At 42.8% G+C, this 14,979-nt stretch overlaps 1 protein-coding gene across 1 annotated transcript in view; it reads right to left on the bottom strand.

The window, feature by feature from the left end:
* FRMPD3 (FERM and PDZ domain containing 3) overlaps positions 1–14,979 on the bottom strand; it is an 89,482-nt gene that overhangs the window by 59,230 nt on the left and 15,273 nt on the right. The window contains exons 3-5 of the mRNA XM_006769416.2: positions 13,790–13,944; positions 10,709–10,811; positions 6,700–6,745 (exon numbers count right to left, since the gene is read on the bottom strand). Of these exons, the coding sequence (XP_006769479.2) occupies positions 6,700–6,745; positions 10,709–10,811; positions 13,790–13,944 (304 nt within the window). The remainder of the gene's footprint in view (positions 1–6,699; positions 6,746–10,708; positions 10,812–13,789; positions 13,945–14,979) is intronic.

Below are 14,979 nucleotides of genomic sequence, written 5' to 3'. Positions count from 1 at the left end.
CAGAAGATGATGGAAGTATTATCATTTTACCAATCGGCACATTGTCATTTTCAGATCTAGATTTGAGATAATCCATCAAACCACTATATTTTTCAACTCTTAACTTAGATTGGTTGGCCTCCATTTTTGAAATCGAATCCACAATAAACTGTTCAGTTAATTTTCCTGCATTTAAAATAGGATTGAATGTGTCCCACACAGAGAGATGAAATCCATAATACTGCATTTGTGTGACTCATGTCCTTACATTTTGTCTAGTATTATTGTCGATTACAGTGTTGTCTCTGAGTCTTAATGCAATTTCTGTTCCCCAGCCTTTTTCACCATGTGGAAAAAGAATAGGATATGTCATTGCATCTAATGTAGGAAACAGGATACTGATTTGTTTCATTTTAGTGGCATTTGGATTATTGGGATCTGGTTTACAATGAATGAGCAAGACCCTTTCAAAAGGAGGTTCTCCATCTTCCTTTCTGAATATGATAGCATCCTCGGTTACACAGGGAGAATTATATCTATCTGGGTCACTGTTACGGTCATATTTAATTGCCATTGTTACTTCTGTGGGAGCAATACCTTTTGCTGCTGCTTCAGATTGGGCTTCCTTTTCTACCTCATGTAGCATCTTGTACGATTTTGTTAATTCATTTATTTCATGCATGAGGTTGTTGATGTTGATCATGAATCTTTCTGAGCAGCCCTGGTTTTCTGGCATTGATAATCTTACTAGTAGCTTCGGCTGTATCCAAAATATAGAGTTGAGCAAACTTCTGAGAAACCCCATCCGAAGGATGTGAAGTTCCAGTACGGTGATAAACTTGTCCGTGTATTCTAAAACAGTATGGCAAGATCAGATGCATGTTGCTCTTCAAACATTTTTCTGTCAATAACACCAGCATCTTTCGGCTGCAGAGCTACGTTGTATCAACAACACGGTCTGAGATGCAGGTGAATGAGAGTCCTGGCTGTCAGGACGCTGAGAGCTGTCTGACCAACGGCTGATTCTGGCTGATTCTGTGGGGGTGGGACTTCCTCCTCCCTGCTGTCAGTTTCCACAGCTGTGATGAGGAAGCTGGGGTGACAGAGGAAGCAATGCCCTCCAAGCCTCCGTCTCTCTCGCTCTGCTCTATGTCCAGCGGCCTCCTGCTCTGCCAAGTCCTCCAAACCTTCCACTCTCTGCCCGCTCTCCCTTCTGCTCTTTGCCGGCGAAGGTCCTGGGAGCCCGCAGTTGTGGCTAGGCATGGCTGGCCTCACCTACCGGGGCGCTTGACACCTACATATGCAAATTAACCCCCATCTTTGTCAGGTTAATTTGAATACTCACACCTGATTGGCTGGTGAGCATAACGGAGGGGTGGTAAATTTACATGTTTCTCTTTTATTATATCAGATGTCTTCCCTTAGCACCAAGCACAGAGTAGCACAGAAAAAAAAGATAGCTGATAGCTAAGGTTAATAATGAATTAATTCAGCAAATATTATTTGAGTATCTAATATTGGCCAAGCACTACACTTTAAGAGGCTCTGTGTAAAAGCAATTCTTCTGCAGTGGTTCCAATTATTTTGTTGTTTTTTTTTTTTTTCTGGCCAGGTGGCTCTAAGCAGAGGGTGGCTCTTTGGATATAGGCTAAGTGTTCAGAACCAGAAAATTAGGGTTTCATTTGAAGGGACTGTCTGCTTGCTTTATCAGGGCCATTCTAGGTCACAACCGAGTACTTTACTTTAAAATATTTATTGATGCCCTGACCAGTTTGGCTCAGTGGATAGAGCATTGGCCTGTGGACTGAAGGGTCCCAGGTTCAATTCCAGTCAAGGGCAATAAAAAAATAAATAAATAAAATAAAAAATAAAATAGCTATAAAATATTTATTGAGGACATGCTATGTGCCAAGGTCTAATGGTGACAAAATTAATACATATTCAGTCAATTGTGGGGAATAATTGGTCAAAGATTAAGAACACCCTTAAATACATATAGGCTTAATAAGTGGCTAACTATGCAGAATAGTTTGAGGGGCCCTGGTCACCTCTGTGACTGCCCAATAAATTTCCAAATGGTCTTCCACGGTATGAGTAAACTCCTTTAAAAAGAAAATATCATCTGAAAGAGACTACATATTAGACCAATAGTTCATAATATGTATCTTGGCTACATATCAGATTAATCTGGGATTCTTTCAAAAGACCAATACCTAAGCTCCATCCCCAGGGCTCAGTCAGGGCTAGAGCTCAAATATTAATATTTGTAAGAGCTTCTCAGGTGGTTCCATTGCATATCCAGGGGGTGAGAACCACTATATTAGACCATTATCAGTCATGGAATGTGGGAGCTGGCAGGAGCCATAGAGATTGTCTGGTCCAATGTTTCCCAAATTCTACTGAGCAATAAATTTACTTATGGCTCTTATTAAACATAGATCACTGGATCACATTCTGGATCTATTGGGACACTGTCTTCCAGAAGAAGTAGTAATCAAGTTTGAACATGATGAGGGTTTGGTAAGAAGACATACCATTCATGCACCCATGAGATGCCAAGTGACTGCTGTGGACACAGTACTATGTTCTGTGATGTAGGGGCTATAACACTGAAGATATGCTGGGGAAGAAGCTTTCACTATAGCTTTAGAGAGAAGATTCTTTCAGTTGATTTGTCTTCTTCACAGTAGTTATGGTCTATAAAGTCACCTCAAAAACTAAACTAATGAATACTGAACAGTTGCTCCTAGGGGAAAAGTTTGTGTATGTTTCAGTTATATTATAATCTTAAATTCTAAAAGCAACTCATCCTGTAGTTTCTATTTTCTTTATTTTACCAGGAGAAAATGAGGTTCTGAAGTGTTAAGTGACTTGCCTAAGGCCACCCCACTAACGGGGTTGAGAGCTGGGATTCAAACCCTATGCAACTGTCCCCAGAGCCCAAGCTTTTTGCACTACAGTGCACTGCCCCCTACCATCTTCATCCTCTGGGATACCTTTGTATGACAGCTGAAACAAGAAGACAGAGTATTGACTTGTTTGACCTCAGTTGGTAATGTGTAAATCGGAGAGACTCAAATTTTTCATGCTCTGTGTATGTCTGCAAATGACTAGAAAAGTACTGTGAGTGTTAATTTTGTGGTTAGAAAAACATTTTAAGGACTAGGCAAATTTGCAAACACACTCTGTTAATAACAAAGATTAACTGTACATAAATTCAAGATTGACATTCAATCAGGATGGACTGGTCTGACCACACCTATTGCTTTAAGCCTCCTGGGTGCCACCTGATCTCTCTCTTGGGACCTCTTTACAAATGATCAACCAAAGGGTTAACACCCAGCAGAGTTAGAAGACCTCCAACACTCTGCTCTTGTGCCTGTGGATGGCTTGCATTCTGATTAGATGTCCCCTTTGTACAGGCTGCTAATTGTTTTGACTATCACCTCTGTGTAGATGTGTTCCCCCACATTTATTCTCAAAGGGTTTAGAGAGCACAAGGCCAAGTACTAGAATTTAAGCTCTCTGAGAGTAGGAACTTTATTTGTCCTGTGCATTGCTATATTTCCAGTCTGGAAGAGCACCTAGAATAGTAGGCATTCAGTAAATGTTTGATGAATAAAAGAATGAATGAAGTAGAAACACTCACTGAGGTTAATAAGGAACAGGCGTTTGGAAGACATGAGTCTCATGCCAAATCTTAAAGGAAACACCCATCTATTAGAAGAGATGTGGAGTAATACAAGGACAGAAGTCGCAGGGCAGTAAGACATAAGAAATGCACAAGGAGGAGAAAGGAAGCAGCCTGACCATAGCAAAGAGGCCATGGAATGGGTCAGTGGGGGCATTAGAACTGGGTCACTGGGATGATACAGTTGGGACACAGATGCAGGGGAGTGTTTGGCTTTTCATTCTGAAGCAAAGTTTGAACACTAGCTTAGTTCAGGTTGCTGCGATGGCTGAAACTTGGGTTTCCTTCATTCCTTCAACAAATGTTTATCAAGTGCCTACTCTATGCCAGGTGCTATTCCAAGCACTGGGGAATACAAGCAGTGAACAAAATACAGTCCCTACCCTTGTGGAGCTGACATTCAAATGAGGGATATAGACAAAATACATATAAATATAATATTTCACAGGAATGTAAAATGTTACTCTGGAAAATGGTCTGTTAGTTTCTTTAATAAACTAAACATACATTTAATACATGACTGAGCAATAGCACTTTGGAGCATTTTCCCCAGAGAAATGAAAACTTAGGTTCACAAAAAACCTGTACATGAATGTTTATAGCAGCTCTATTCACACTAGCCCAAACCTGAAAAAAACCCAGATGTCCTTCAATAGGTGGATTACTAAACAAACTGTGGTATATCCACACCATGGAATACTACTCAGCAGCAAAAGGAGAAAGACTATTGATATATGCAACAACTTGGATGAATCACAAGGGCATAATGCTGAATAAAAAGAAATCCCAAAAGGTTACATACTTTATTATTCCATTTATATAATATTCTTGAAATGATGCAGTTACAGAAACTATAGAACAGATTAGTAGTTGACAAGGACTGAGGCATGAGGAGGAGGTAGCTATAGATATAAAAGGGCAACATGATGGGTCCTTTTAGTGACATAACTGACCAGTATCTTGACTGTTTTGGTGGATACATAAACCACACATGTGATAGACTGACACTGAACCATATACACACATTGTATTGATGTCCTGACTTTGGCTTGGCATTGATATAGTACTGTAGATATGAAAGATGTAGACATTGGGAGAAACAGGCATAAGGGTACACAGGGATGTCTCTATTAGACTTTCAAATTCCTGTAAATTTACAATTATTTATTTTTACTGAATTTATTGGGGTGATATTGGTTAATAAAGTTATATAGGTTTCAGGTGTACAATTCTATAATACACCTGCATATTTTATTGTGTGTTCACCACCCAAATCAAGTCTCCTTCTATCACTATTTATCCCCCTTATACCTTCTCCACAATTATTTTAAAATAGAAAAATTTAAAAACAAAGATTTCAGTTCTGATGAAAAAATTAGGCAGTATCAGGAGATAGTGACAGGTAGATGCTAGGGAAGTTGCGGAAGGCTTCTATAAGCTGGTGACATTTGAAGAGACCTAACAAAATAACTCACAGTGAATCTCTGATCAGATCAGTACTTCTAATGACACAACAAGCATGTGCTTAGGAGAGAACTAGTAGCTATTTTCATGACAGAAGATTGGGGAGTGGGGACTGACTATCCACTGCCCAATAGGCAACTACACATTCACAGTAAGGTGGGGAGGGAGAGGCCTATGGTAACATTCTCCAAGGGAGGGCAAGGCTTCCCTGCTTAAAGACAGAGGAGAATTGTGATTGACAAAGGTCTAGCCACCGGGGAGCAAGCATGTCAGAGGGGGAAGGAGAGAGCAGGAAGGAGGGAGAGAATATGTGTGCATGAATGTATTGTGTGAGGTTCACACTGACACAGAAGAGCACTGGGGGCCGAGGGGAGAGGTGGTTAGTGCCAGAGTTTGAGTTGAACCTTATCCCCCTGACTCGCACCTGTGCACTGTTCTGGCTTTGCACAGAAATGTCATCTCTCTGGACAATCTTTCTTCCATCTTTGGCTAGGAAATCCTGCTGTCCTTCAAGATCTAGCTCAGGTGAATCCTACTTTGTGAACCTCCTGATTTCATGCTCCCCACCCCCAAGAGATGTGACCTCTCTGATGGCTACGGCATGGGTGTGGGGCCTCAGTGCTCGTGTATAGGGGAGTGTTGAGGACACTTGGAAGGGACAACCATACTGGAGGTGTAAGAAGGGCTCTGAGTTTTGCACACAAAAGTTTTACACCTGGATTTGTGCATTTGGGTTAAAATTACTATAAGGATGCAACCTCATAATGGACACTAAGTCTTCTTCTGAGTCCAATTCTTAAGGAGAGGAGCCTAGGAATTTTCACTTTTAATAAGTAGTCCTGCTGACTATCTAATTAGGCAAGTCTGGGAAACATTGCTCTAGTCTAAACCCTCAATGTATGGATGAGGAAAGAGGTTCAGAAAATGGAACTGACCTTTTAACTGTTCACAGCCAATTAGTGACTGAACTAGGACACAGATCAACCTGTTTGTCAAACTGTCCCTCCTCAGCAACTTTACTAGTATGTTAAACTAGAGGCCCAGTGCACTGGGGCGGGGGGGGGGGGTTTCCTCAGCCCGACCTGTGCCCTCCCGCAGTCACCCCCCAAATCACCTGGGAACCCTAAATCACCCCCCACAGTTTTGGGTCTCATACATTGTAGGCCATTTAGTAAATATCTGTATGAATTAATGAATAATATTAGCACTCACTGTCTACAAAGACTTTATGGGAGTTAAACACTGGACAGGTAAATTTTCATGGGACACAGCAAAAAAGAGGCATAAAATACGTCTGGAACTGTGACAATGGACAGCTTTAGTGGGGTAAAGCAAAGGGCACAGGGCAGAACATAGTAGAGTATAGCCCTTCAAAATCCTCAAGCCTTGGATGTGAGAGCAGACAAGATGTTCAGAAGATATGTTTTAAGTTCACTCCTAAATCCTTGGCTCACAAAATGTTGGTCCTAGTTTCTCCTCCCATACTGTCTCCCATCACTATCACTTTCCAATATGGAGTCCTCACATTTCAGAAGGAAGGGTGGATGGCAAAGAGGCTCACTCACCTGATGAGTGTGCAGAACTGTAAGAACGATGAATTCCTTAGCGCTCCTACAGAGAGAAGAGGGAATAGGAGAGTAGTGTATCATGCACTAGGTATTCATCTAGCACAAGAAGCAACACCAGAATTTCCCCCTGGGCTGCATTCAGGTATATGGATTAGGACAGGGGGCTGCCTCTGCCTCCCGTCATTTGTGGCAGCTGACATAAATCATCCACATAGGTTCACACAGGCATTTTAAATGGTATTACTGTTATCACTGAATTTATCATTTTTTCAGGTCTTCTTTTTTATAGTCCTTCTCACATTCTCTCTGTAGAAATCCCCAAACTTTAGGAGGAAATTTATCTGTAGACTAGAAAATTCTCAAGGAAAACTAAAGGTCTGAATTATGGAACTCAAAGGGCACACAATCAGTCTCAGGAGCCATGTACTATGATTAGTGGCAATTTGGTATTTAAGCAAGAGGGGAAATTCAAAGGAAGAACCCAAAGGAGGTCATTTGGTCATTATGACTCATACTCATCAGATTTGTTTTAATTGAATGACCAAAAAATGAGAGCCAGGGAGCCACAGATGGAAGCCAAGACTCTCCAGATAGCAAATAGTCAAAAAGATGAAGAATTTGAAACTCTTCCAACAAGAATTATGCCAATGATCAAACAGGCTGTGAGGTATGAACATCTTCTCCCAGGGATATATAATCCTTTAAAAGAACTAAAAGTACTGGAAAGAATTTGCCTTGAAGGAGCGTCCCTTCCCCTCTTCTTGCTGGTCTTTTTTAAATGTTTCTGGAAACAAAGGTATTCAAGAAACAGAGTCAAAATGCTCTTGGTTCTGGTATTCAAGAAAGGCCAAGGCCTCCTGCTTAAGGACTTGGAACATTACCTATATTCAGTGAGGTAAAGTTCCGGGATGAATCAGTGCCAGAGTCTGGGATGCTCCCAGGAGAAGGAAGAAGTTGTGTTCCAAGGAAAACACAATGAAAAAAATCTCTCTTGAAGAGGGCAGGGACATAGTGTAAGTCATATTATGTGACTTGTCTGCTCCAGCCCCTAGCATGTCTTCCCATTTCATGTAGAACAAAGCACAAGTCCTTATAGTGGCTACAATTCTCCCCCTTGCTTACCCCACTCCACACACTGGCTTCTCTTCTGTTCCACAAACATGCCAGACACACTCCTGTCTTAGGGCCTCTGCCCTGGCTCTTCTCTTTTTCCAGCAACCTCACCTCTTTCAAGTCTTTCTTCAAATGTCACTTCTCCATGAGTAGACACCGGCTATGCTATTTAAAGTTGCATCCTGTACTTCTTCTGGGCCAAGCACTACTGATCCTCTTTATCCTGATCCACTTTCTAGTCTTCAATAACATTCATCAACTTCTAGTATATTATACAATTACTTATCATGTTTATTGTTTATAGTGTATTTCATTCCACCAAAATGTAAACTCTAATGTGCATAGATTTTGTCTGTCTTATTCGCTGTTGTATGTTCAGTGCCGTAGAACAGTATCTGGTGCACAGTAGACACTCAATAATAAATATTTATTGAATGAATGAATGATCCACTAGCCGCTGAGGTTATCAAATGAGAAAGCTCCATTTTGACCTGAAGGAGCTCTAAACTCCTTCACAAAATTGGGCTAACTCATTCTAGGGTGCAAAGATATCCACTGGAAGCAAAGCACAGGCTTCTGAGGGGTCGGGCTGGAAGAACCCCAATGTGTCCTGATGGAGTTGAAAGAACTCACCTCATACTGGTGTGGTAATAGAGGGAGAAGGGTGGAGGGTGGGAAATACAATGGAAAACTGAACTTATAGAAGAGACAAACTAAAGCTCCTTAGGAACCAGACACATTTCAAGACATTGAGCTGGACAGGGAGCATGTCAAGGAAGGCTTGCTCTAGACTTCAACAGGAAGCATTCCAGCCCTAGCCGGTTTGGCTCAGTGGATAGAGCATTGGCCCACAGACTCAAGGGTCCTGGGTTAAATTCTGGTCAAGGGCATGTACCTTGGTTGCAGGACGGATCCCCAGCCCTGGTCAGGGCCCTTGTGGGAGGCAACCAATTGATGTGTCTCTCTCACATCGATATTTCTCTCTACCTTCTACTCTCTAAAATTCAATGGAAGAATATCCTCAGGTGAGGATTAACATAGAAAATAAATAAAATACATTTTTTAAAAAGAGGCAGCATTCCAAACCCCTCCAGAGCTAGTAAGAGAGTGTTGTTCAATACACAGGGCACTAAGTCTGCCTTTGAATGGAAGGCAGGGGCTTGGGGACAGGTGGGTTTTGGGAGAACAAGAAAGATGAGTGGGATAAAAACACTCTGAACCAAGAGGGGTTGAAGGAGATGGAAGCAGATATGGAACAGATGAAATAAGGCAGAGAAAGAGAGTGAGAGAGCCAGCACATGGTTCCATTTGGGGAGATAAGCCAAGATACCCTAAACCAGTGATGGCAAACCTATGACACGCGTGTCAGAGGTGACACGCAAACTCATTTTTTTGGTTGATTTTTCTTTGTTAAATGGCATTTAAATATATAAAATAAATATCAAAAATATAAATCTTTGTTTTACTATGGTTGCAAATATCAAAAAATTTCTATATGTGATATGGCACCAGAGTTAGGGTCTTTCAAAATGCTGACACACCGAACTCAAAAGGTTCGCCATCACTGCCCTAAACAGAGGTTAGCCCATAGAATTTAAATTCTTCACCTCTGTACACTCATTTCTTATCAACAAATCTATGCAAGGGGGTATGTGGTTGGTATGTATGTGTGCATGTCATGGGAGTTTGAGGTAGGGGAGTATGTATGGCATATGTATGTATGCACATAAGCATGTGACACAGGTAGATATGGGTATGTGTGTAATGCATCATTTGTATGGTAATGTGGTGGCATGTTATGAGTATGTGTGCATGGTGTGTATTGTGCATGGTGTGTATATAGTTTGTGGTGGCATAGTGTGATTCTGTGGTGTGTGTGCACTATGTGAGGACATGGTGTGTGTGTGTGTGTGTGTGTGTGTGTGTGCTACATGGTTTGCATGGTGTGTGTTATGTGTGTATTAGCTGGTGGCATGTTCAATGTGTGTTGTTTGTGTGGAATGGTATGGGGGTATATAGTCTGCATGTTGTGTGTGTGTGTGTGTGTGTGTGTGTGTGACTGTATATGTGCTGTGCATGGGGTATATATGTGGTATGTGGTGTGTGAGTGCTATGTGATGGCATGGTATGTGAAGTGTGTGTGTGTGGTATGTGGAGTGAATGGTATATGCACGTGGTGTATATGTGGTGTGTGGTGGCATGGTGGGGGTATGGTGTGTGTAAGCTGTGGTGGCATGATGTGTGCGGTATGTGGTGTGTATGGTGTAAGGAAAAGGAAAAGCCAATATGATTACCCCCATGTACAGATGATGGTGGCCCCCTGATACTCCTCTCTCTCACCTGCCCCCATCCATAGAGGACATGAAGGGCTCACACACACCATGAGTAAAATCCACAATGGTAGGTTCCCTTCCTCAACCCACTGGCCAGGGATTTGGATTTTCTCCTTGGCTTTTTATTTTAGACCGGGTAGAGAGGTGAAAAACAATGTCTTGTTCACACTGTGCTTATCTCAGAGCATTCTTTTAATGGCATATTTGGTTCTCATTGGTCACTTGGTCTGTACCACTGCACAGTAAATAAAAAATCAAGGGATTTCAGTGAGATAAGTAGTGATGAGGAAGATGAGAGGTGAGCTCTGGCAGGAGGCTTTTCTTTGTGGCTGCTCACATCAATGCAGAAGGCTAAGCCAGAGTGTGTGATGATGACCCCTGGGGTTCCAGAAGGGCTGGATCCTGAAGTCCTGGGTAGCTAGAAGCCCTGGCTAGGGCCACTGTTCTTGGAAGGGGTCATTTCTCAGTGCCAGGGAGGGCCATGGTAGCCCTATGCCACTGGTGGGGAATGGGAAGGAATAGTGCTCAGCTCCTGCCAAGGCCCAGAAGGCCTCTGTTACCTGATGAGTTCTATGAACCTCTCCCTTGGGGCTTCACTCACGTCCTCCTCATTAATAGCCACAATCTGGTCACCAGCCAGGAGCTTGTCCTCAGAGGGGCCTCCTGCAGAGGAGAGGAGAGAGGCATGAGGGCTTGGGGCCACTGCTGGTAAAGCACAGGTCGAAAAGAGTCACCAGTGTCTGAGGAAGCTGAAGTGGGTGCTGAGGTCTATAGGAGACAGCGTAGACTGAATGGTGCCGGTGGTAGGGGTGCTCTTTGAGCTCTGTGCCACTGCTGCCTGTGGCAGATGGAGGGCAGAGGACTGAAGAAAAAGAATGAAGTGGACCTCCTTTGGTTGGGTGTGGTATGATAGCATAGGTCTCGGGCTAGGTTAATGACTGCTCTCCTGGCTTGGTTCTAAAGAGTAACACAAGCTTTCACTTCACCAGGAGGCTTCTGCTCAGGCACACGGAATGACTTCCAGACTACTGGAGGTGGTACATGTGACAGGAGGAATCTCCTTACTTGAATATATTCATACTCACTGCTCTGTAATGATTTAGGCATTCACTTTCCTGGAGACAAGGGGATCCACTAAAAAACCCAAAGGGCTTATTTTCTTTCCACTCTGAGAGAAGCTCCTCTCCAATATATGAGGGGGAAAAGGCACAGACCTTACATCACGGGCAGTTGGAAATTGTTTTTTCTCATTTCCGTTTCTATTGTTGAGGTTAAGAAAGCCGATCTGTTTGAGGGATGTGCTTTCTTGGTTGAGGTAAAGGGTGGGGGTAGAGGGATACAGGCTGTTGTTTAGCAAAAATCTTCTTGAAGAAAAGCTTTTCAGAGATTGAAGGAGAATGAGAAGTCAGACACAGGCTCACTCAAACCTAAAATAAATGTTTAATGACATATCCCAATATCAAAACAGCGTGGACTCTTGTTTGTGTCCACTTAAAAGGACTAGATACCAACTGCTCCCCCTCTCTACAAAATAGTGTGCTATGCAAATTCCAAAAACATGAACAAAAAAAACAAGCAACTATATCACTTGAGTACAGAGTTCAATGGCTCTATAGCATGGAGCTTGTGTTTTGAGGGTGGCTATGCAGGCTCAGCCAGCAGGTTTCACCACTCCAACTACAATGATACTCAAAGACTCCAGGAGCAGAGAAGCAGGCTTTTCGGCCAGTCAGACCTGAACTCTAATCCCAATTGCCATTCACTGGTTGTGTGACCTTGGACTAGACATTTAATCTCTCTCCGAATCTCTTTCCTCATCTGTAAAATGGGAAAATACCTGGACCTATAATACATTATAAGAGTGTTGGGAGGATAAATGAGATGACGAATATATAATACTTAAAACACTTGATTGATGTTGGTAAGAATTTGATAAATGTTCATTATTATATCCTCCCAGGGACAGTTTCTGCAACTCATTTTATTCCTTTTATCTACCTCTCCCACAAATGCCAATCTTTTAAGTGGAGGCCACTCTATCTACTCTCTCACTTCCTTTCTCCCTTTCTTCCTTTTAGTGGAAATGGTTCTTATGAAACTCAACTCTCTGATAGCAGTGGTATATAGCATCAATCTTCTGCTTTCACAGAATGGTTTGTTGGTATGCTCAGCCATAGTCATTTCTCTGTAGGATGCTTCTTGTCTTTTTCTAAATACCAAATAAGTCATCTGCATTTGGGAACCACCTAGTCCAGAAACAGCTCTGTGGGTCAGCCCAAGTCTTCATTGGGCTGGGCTTGCCAGACCCATAGCTTTCTGTGGCTCTTGCCTGTGGCTTTCCTCTTTCCACTCTTCCAACCCTTCCTCTTTGTTATACCACTTGAAGTGGGGGCTTCCTTTAGCCCTGTGAATTCTGTCTCATTTGAAGAGAAAGAAGGGGCTTGGGCTCCTGATGGTCTGTTACTAAGTCTTATGTGGTTCCTCTTACCCTGGACAAATTTCATTTCTGATCAGAAATTCATAAACCTCTTGTCAAACTCCATGACTGACTCAGGAGCCTGAGGTCAGCCACCAACTCCTGTACTGAATTGTTTTTTCTCTATGCCCTCTAGTTGAAGAGAGAGCTTACAAAAATCTTTTTTTTTGTTTTCCTTTGAGGATTGAAAAATTCATCAAATTTCTGCTAGACCAGTTTGTACTCTGGCTGCTCCTCTTGACTGAGCGAGAAACTGTTGTAAACATCTAAAGCCTCAGGCCCAGCAAACCAGGAACAAAGCTACTTTCTGTCTGTCTTTTCTGTCAATGCCTAGCAGGTTTGGAACAAAACAGTTCTTAGGCCTTTTCCCATTTCACTCATGATGGTATGTTTCACACTTCAGGTGGAGCTTTCCCTTGTTTCATCCCACATGGCTTCATTCAAGCCCTGCTTCCCCTGAGTGGTATCAGATAGGCTCAGGTGCAAATTCTGCCTCTGCTGTTTTTTTTAGACAAGTGACCCTGGACAAGTCATTTCTCTTCCTTTCTGCCTCAGTTTCCTCGTTTACAAAATGAGAATGTTATTACTTACCTTGCAGGCTTGGTTGTGAGGATTAAACGAGATTATATAAAACACACAGTAGGTGCTTACCTCCCCTCCCCTCCCCTCCCTTCCCCTCTTCCACCTATGATCTGTATTCTGATTCCAGTCTTCAATGACTGACCTAGTTCATGAGTGTGTACCAGTCTCCACAGCCAGATGGTTAGATTCTTGGGGACGGGAAATATGTCATGTACTTCCCTATAACCTTGCTGGACTTAGAGTAGGCAATCTATAAATACTTGTTGAATTGAAATTAAAATTTTTATCCAAGGCATGGCTCTTCTGTGAAGGTTCTATACAAATAAAAAGCTTTATTAAGACCCAGACCTTACTCAACCATCAACTGCAGCCTCTTCCTAGGGCCCCAAGCAGGCTGAAAGGCTTGTGCCAATCAGTCTTAAAAGACCAGCTCCCTTACACAGTGATTAGCTGGCAAGTTTTCACCCACTCTTCATTAATTCATTGGCAACACATTGTACTCAGGATCTCTGCTCTTTGGGAAGATATATGGGTGCTGGGGGATAGGAGCCCGGGCCAGGGGAGCACCCTGAGGGACACCTACCTGGCCTCACAGATCGCACCACCACAGGCCTCTCACTGCCGGCCACGAAGCCAAAGCCATATATAGGGTCTCGGTGAATGGTCACTTGTCGCAGTGTCTCTGCTGGCAGCTGCTCACATTCCATATCATTTGCGCTCTCTTCCTGCATCACATGACTAAGGGAAGGGGAACATGGGAGCAAAACAAGACGCAAAGGCAACTAAAGCTCAGAAGCAGCTGGGAAGGTCACTGATTAGGGTGCTGGCTACAGCACCTGGGAGTTCACAAACTTAGCTTCCTGCATCCTCTGGAACCAGCAGAGGCAATGCATGCCTCCTATTTCAGACTGGAAAAAGAGGACTCTAGAAAGGAGAAGCCATACAGGGCCAGAGCCAACAGAAGACACTGGTGCCACAGAGCCTGACATTAGAGTCCGTCCCTTCCTCAAGATATTGGGACTCTAGAAGGAGCCTAAATGGAAAGGTGTTTCAGTGGTGCCTTGACTTACGAGTTTAATTCGTTCCGAGACCGAGCTCGTTAAGGAGCTCATTAACTCAAATTACTCTATCAACTCAATGCAAAAAATCAGCCGAGAGACAGCTGGTATCTCAAAAAACTCGTTAGTGGGGACACTCGTGAGTCAGGGCCCCACTGTATTCTGAAGGTTAATTGGTAACCACTCATTGAATTGCCTGTTAGCTCTCTAAGAGAAACTGAAACTTTGAGAAAAGGGACTACAAAACAGGCAAGTAGGAAAGGACAGTGAAGTCATTTCAGAATGTGGAGTACCTGCATGAAGTCCTTGAGTGATTTTAACTTTAATATCCCTTAGGTCATATGTAACAATAAACTATTTAGATGGCTTATATAAAGAAATGGGCTAACGTTCAGGACTACTGCCTTATGCAATTGTACATAATACCAACTAATTTCAGTTAATGAAACAACTGGAAAATGGCTCCTGTGGGCAAGAAGGGGAGATGTGCCCTGTGGCTGCCGGCAGACCTGAACCTCAGATGGGTTGGGAGAAGAAATATTGCTGTCTCAGTACCTGGGAGGGGTTACAGATGGCTCTTTGATACCCACAACTTAAGTTACTAAAGCTTCAGAATTGTACAAGAATGTTATAAAAGTTCCACAGCAAGGGCCAGGGTGAGGCATACTGCAGGTAAGGATAGGTCTGAGTGAAGTGTTCAAATGAAGATCCCTGA

Source organism: Myotis davidii, unplaced genomic scaffold, assembly GCF_000327345.1.
Source record: "Myotis davidii unplaced genomic scaffold, ASM32734v1 scaffold563, whole genome shotgun sequence".
Taxonomy (NCBI): domain Eukaryota; kingdom Metazoa; phylum Chordata; class Mammalia; order Chiroptera; family Vespertilionidae; genus Myotis; species Myotis davidii.
This window is presented reverse-complemented; position numbering and strand designations above follow the sequence as displayed.